General features: G+C 33.2%; 1 protein-coding gene across 1 annotated transcript; it reads left to right on the top strand.

Annotated features, from left to right (window-relative positions):
* The first annotated feature begins 1,045 nt into the window (after positions 1 to 1,045).
* Positions 1,046 to 5,319, top strand: LOC101497580 (uncharacterized). The gene is made up of 8 exons (XM_004511796.4): positions 1,046 to 1,320; positions 1,396 to 1,510; positions 1,605 to 1,745; positions 3,145 to 3,243; positions 3,808 to 3,884; positions 4,012 to 4,120; positions 4,265 to 4,593; positions 5,053 to 5,319. The coding sequence occupies exons 1-8, from the start codon at positions 1,222 to 1,224 to the stop codon at positions 5,143 to 5,145; spliced, it is 1,062 nt and encodes a 353-aa protein (XP_004511853.1). The 5' UTR covers positions 1,046 to 1,221; the 3' UTR covers positions 5,146 to 5,319.
* The last annotated feature ends 681 nt before the right edge of the window (positions 5,320 to 6,000 follow it).

A 6,000-nucleotide genomic window follows, 5' to 3' on the forward strand; every position in this document is an offset into this window, starting at 1 on the left:
ATAAGAACTAATACTTAAGTATTAGCTAGCCCTTTAATTGATGTATAACATTCAATTTGATCCCTAATAAAAAAAAAGGCAACACATCATATCCTTATAAACGGCTAATTTGACTTTGATCGTTTTTAAAGAAATGGGACCAAACTTAACTTTAAAGGCAACAAGAAATAATGAATAAACAATTATTTTAGTTTTTAAATGCACATGACGTTCTTTTTAGTCATTGACTCAAACAAAAATCAAAATTAGTTTATGACTCATGCAATCGTATGTCAATTTAGTCCTTAATCTCAAGTTAATTGTTAACTTGGTGACGCATCGATCATGTGATATATTATGTGTCACTTTTTCATTAAACAAGAAATTAATCTCATTACGAGTTCAAAAAAAAAACGACAACGAGTGAATTTTGTCATTAAAAAAAAAATATATAACATTGATAAAATTTATTCCAAAAACTTTGCCCCACCACTCTTCTTACAAATCTAGATTTTCTCTTATATTAAATAAAGTGATTTAAGATTAATTTTTATATGAAATTATCTGTTAATTCTTATTTTTTCTCATTTTATTTAAATAAATAGTTTTTACATAAATTAAATTTTTGTTGTGTATTTTTACAGGATTTCGTCTTTTAAATATGACACTAATTAATTTTTTTTTTACTTTGTTACACTATTCATTTAATTTAAATTGATATATTAATTTTGATATATTACAAATTTTAATTGATATTTTAATACCGTATACGTCATAAATCTAAAAATATAAATAATATAGACACTTAATTTTATTATATTTATAACTATTTTTCTGCTTTATAATATTAATGTATGTTGTAATTTTGTTTGTAAATTTCTCCTTTTAAATTTCAGTGATTTAAATTTATATTACATCATACTTCTTTTATTAATATATTGCATCAATTTAAATGAAGGAAAATTCATATTTAGAAAAAATGTGAGAAGGCTTATCCTATTGTAACATTCAAAACCATCGTCTGTTTGTAGATAAAAAACGTGCAAAATGCCTGCATGTCAGACGCACAGTAGTTTGAATTGGAAAAAGGGAGGTGAGAGTGGGTGAGGGAGACATTCATCACGTGATATCATTAGGTCTGGTAGTATATCGGAACTTTATCCTCCGTAGGCCTTAAATTGGGCATTTCGTGGCCCATAAGCACTCCAATTTATGGAAAAAAAAGGTCAGGTTTAAGAGTCAATGTGTCACCAAACACACTTTATGAAATTGGAAAACACGCCAACGTTACCCATACCCCTCACCTTCCCTAAGAAAACCCGCGAAACTTCTAATAACCAGGTATATAAATAACACCAACAACAACCTCCCTCATATTTATTTTATTCCTTTTGTTTTCAAACGTTTTCGTTTTAGGGTTCACCACAGGTTCACGTTCAAACGCCGCATTGTGAAAACTCCATGGACGAAGTTAGGGCAACCTCTGCTTGGGTCGCAAGCCGTTCTTCACATGTCGTCGTTGACCCCTCAGGTTCAATTTCATACTAATGTCGTTCATTTTGCATGTGCATTATGAAAAATGAAAGTTAATAAACGCGTTTGTGCGTTGGTGATGTCGTTTTCAGGAATTGAGAAAGTGGTGAACACGATCGAGTCTATTCCCAAAGTGGAATGGGATTTTGAAGGGATTCATTATTTTGATAATGGACCACTCACCGTTCAGTACTTGTTTGTATTGGACGCTTTGAATTTTTGCTTCTGGCCTGGTACGTTATCTTTCTTTCAATTGTGTTTTTTTTTTCATTTCGCACCTGAAATGCTATATATAAACTTCTCCGCAATGTTAAAATTAAAGGACTATCATTAATTAATCACAGGTGTTCTGTATCTTAAATATAGGGTGATAATGGTCCCTGTTTTTGTATATTTTTCGTAGTTGCTAATTTATGTAATGTATTCGAGTTTATCTGCCATATTCTTGCTTCGTTTTCCTGGTTATACTGAAACGAGTTCACTAGAGTACCTAAAACTAGAAAAAGGAGACATATTTTTTCATTAGAAGGGTTCAGTCTTTAAATTTTGGCATATACATGTCTATTAAGCTACGTAGCACTTCACAGACACAAATATCAGACACCATGTTGGGTTTAGTCTTTTAAATTTTGGCATATATACTTATATTAAGCTATGTACCACTTCAAAGACACAAATACTAGACACAACATTGATACTATCATGTCAACACCAGTAATAATTTGAAAAATATAAGGAATTGAATGTAAAAATACATGTGTTCATGTGACAATGACATATGCCAGCCACCGAACTCTCCTCAAACTGAAATGTCGGTGCTATGTAGCTGTTAAGAAGAACTTTCCCTGTAGAAGGTGTTGTTGGTATTTGATGGATGTGAAAATGAAAATGGTTTTTGAATATGCAAGAGGTGGCAAATTTGGATTTCCATATCTGTGATGTTATATTTTTTCTGGACACTTGGTCAAACAGCATTTTGGTTCCTGTGTATTGACTTATTATTTTTGTGTGACCAATTGTTGGAGTGGCTTTTCTTTATTGACTAAATGCTTCTGCTTTCAAACATAGCCATCATCCTAGCATTTTTAATCACCGGTCATTATTATATATCTTCACTTTTGTATAATATATTTGAATTAAAAAAAAACATAATAAAACCTACCTTTTTGTAGAGAATTAAGGTAAGGAAAAATAATTTAGACAACATGCTTCTCTCTGTTAGATTCAAATATATGGGAGATTAGGTGGATATTGAATTCCTTATTTTCTTTCTATTCTAATGAGAAATCATCATATATCATATAGAACTAAGGTTGCTTTTTTATTCCTTTTTGGTGCTGAATTGGAATTTGAACCAGATAGTTTTGTCTGATCCGTGCAGTAAGCCTTACACAATGAGAAAAAGATTGATTATTTATTGTTGGGCAGGGGAACTTTAGGCTGTTATTGCCTATATTTTAGGATGATTAGCAAGTCAGTTGGTTAGCTGGCAATCTAATTGAGAAATACATGAAATAGGATACGTGAAATGTCTTCTATGATTTTAGCATATCTTTGTTCCTCCTGGCATTCAACATTGCCATTCTTTTTGTTCTTTTCAATGATCACTCTCTCTTCTTGTTTTGGTGACAGATAAGGATTTGAATTATGATAATTTGGCATCTGGGCTAAAGGCAGCCCTTCAAAATGATAAGTCTGCATTTGATGCTGATCGTCTGCAAAAGTATACCGGTAATTCTGCTTGGTCCCTGCATTGCCTGTATGCAAAATAACATCCTATTTCCGTGCATAGATTGGTATGGAACGGACAATTGAATGTGTCAAACTTCATCTATGATTCAGTTTGTGTTTCTATCCTCAATTGAAATTTGAGACTACAGTTGTTAAAATTATTGAAGGGTAGGTGGTTAGGTACAAAGGAGGGCCTATATTGTAATGCAGAGCGAGTAATGGTGCATAAAATTAAATATTACTTAATGGTAATCAGGTCTTTGGACAGTGAACAGAACACTGTAAAATCTTCATTCATATTATGCTCAGTTTAAATACAATAATTTAGCATCTTTAAAAAAAAAATCAATAATTTTACTTGGGATATATTTGGTTGCCTAAAGTGCTTGAGCAGGAACCACAGTCAAATTGTAATTCTTCAGATGAGAGAAAAGTGCTTGATATTTTTGTTCATGTGGCAGTTGATATCTTTGTATACATCTGGCCTTATGGTGGATTTTCTTGTTTTCAATAAAGAAACCATCTTCTACTTAGCATAATGACAAATTCAATTCATAATGTCAGGTCCACAACTACGCGAGCTTTTTAATTGGCCTAGACCTCTTCCTTTGGAAGATGAACGAGTTAGGTTACTTCACGAGGTAAAACAAATCATTGCTGCTGAAGTTACCTTTAGTCGGTTATATTGATTGATCTATAATGATAATTGATAAGCATATCTTAAAATGTCATAGTCAAATGTCTTATATGGTCCACTTCTACTGCTAGGTTGGGATTGAACTGGAAAGAAATTTCGATGGAAAAGCTTCTAATCTTGTTGAGCAGTGTGGAAAATCTGCTGTGAATTTGGTTGCCCTTGTTGCACGTCATTTTCCTGGTATAACCTTTTCTTCTTTTCTTGTCTTTCATTGTGTAATTTCTGAAATAATCTACAACCTAGTTTTAAATATTTCTGTTTCAAGTTGCTTTTGATTGTGTGCGAAGTATTTGTTTCCCTGACTCCAAATATGAACTGTTCTAGGCTTTAGGGACCATTCAGTGTACAAAGGTCGCCAAGTATTTTTATATAAAAGAGCTCAGATATTTGCAGCTGATTTATGGGGTGCGTTTAGGGGCCAAGGATATGGCGAGTTTAAAGACATCAGCTCTCTAACTATAATGGCTGACTACATCGTCCCAGCTGTGCTTCAGCAGCTTGGCATTTTAAAATTCAGTCCAACACTTACCAGTACAATCGAAACCAGTGGAGAAATAGGTCCAGGGACTGAAGAGGAAGTTGAACTACGCGCTTGCTCTATACATGCTGTGGAGAAAATGAGGGAGCTGATAAGTGTAAAATCAGGAAGACAGGTGAGTTCTTTTTTACCTGCAAAGTATCTCCTCTTTATTACATTTTAAATGTATATATTATATAGATTTCTTTTAAAGTCTATTCTATTGAATAAAAAAAGTATATCACAATTGACCGTGAATCCCTTTAATTGTCTTGCATGGACAAGGAACAATATCCTTGAACATTCATTGCCAATTGTTTATGATGCTTTTAGTTTTAGGTGCATATACTACCGAAAACATGTGCACGTACTCTCACACAGAGAAATGAAAGTTGACCATTAATGAAAGATTGTTTAGAAGGGAAACATATTGAAGAGTTTGGTAATGAATTATCAATTAGCAGGAAAAAAGTTGCATAGTTTTGGTGTTTTCTTTATGTTGACCAAACGGGTAGTTTTGGCATTATTGCATGTTTTTGCTGAATTACCTGAAGCTGATACATCGTTGCCATTACTCTTCATTGTCTAATTTCAGGTGCTCAGTGTGGAGCTGGATCTTTGGCTATGGGCTTCAGGAGTTCAGTGTGAATCTCTGAAGCACCACCGAACACTTTCAATATATTATTGAGGATATGATATATGGTAGCTCCTAGTTATCAGCAATTTAGTTGGTAGCGCAAGAAAATTTTGCCTGTTTTAACTTTCAAGGTTATTATTGTTTATGATTCTAGCTTTTGTAATTTTGGAAACGACAACAAGACCTTCAAAATTAATTATGAATAGCGGTATAATTTTTGGGATAGCCATGTTTGCATTAGCAAGGGTGACATTAGGTTTTTGAATGGTCTAGAAAATTTTCTACACAATGTCTACTAAAAAGCAAAAAGCCAAAGTTTGCATTGTAGTGTCTAGTGGTGCATGTGTGCTTGCAATTTTGTGATATCTTAGATTTTGTCTGTAACTTTATCTTGCGAGAGAGTGGAGCTTAGTTTTCAAGGACTGGCATACCCACACTGCCAAGAGTGCGTTTGCTTATGTTATGTAGGCGTATAGAGGGCGTAACAGTTGCCACAACAAGTGGTTGGAGTTGGTGCCTGTGTCATGGAGGTGTAAAAGACCAGGAGTCTTTCCCTTATGACCAGTCTCTGGATCTTTTTCGAGTTATTTTTATGTTATGTGTCTAGAAAACTATAGCCGTGTTCAGCAATGTATTTTCGGGTAGAAAAACAAATTGTTTTGGAGCGTAAAAAAAACAGTTTGTTTTCATCAGAAACATACTTATGAAGTGTATGTGAAGAGTGGAAAAAGAAGTTCCTTTCGAAATGTGGAGTTAAAAGAGTTCGAATTTTTTTCTCTGTACCCACCCTTATACTCTTATCCATACAATTTATATAAAGTACTTATTTGATCCATTTTTTTTATTATATTAAATTCAATTTGAGTTCTTGAAAACTTTTAAAAAAGTTTTCTGAAACTCACGTGA

This window comes from Cicer arietinum, chromosome 8, assembly GCF_000331145.2.
Source record: "Cicer arietinum cultivar CDC Frontier isolate Library 1 chromosome 8, Cicar.CDCFrontier_v2.0, whole genome shotgun sequence".
NCBI classification, from domain to species: Eukaryota; Viridiplantae; Streptophyta; class Magnoliopsida; order Fabales; family Fabaceae; genus Cicer; species Cicer arietinum.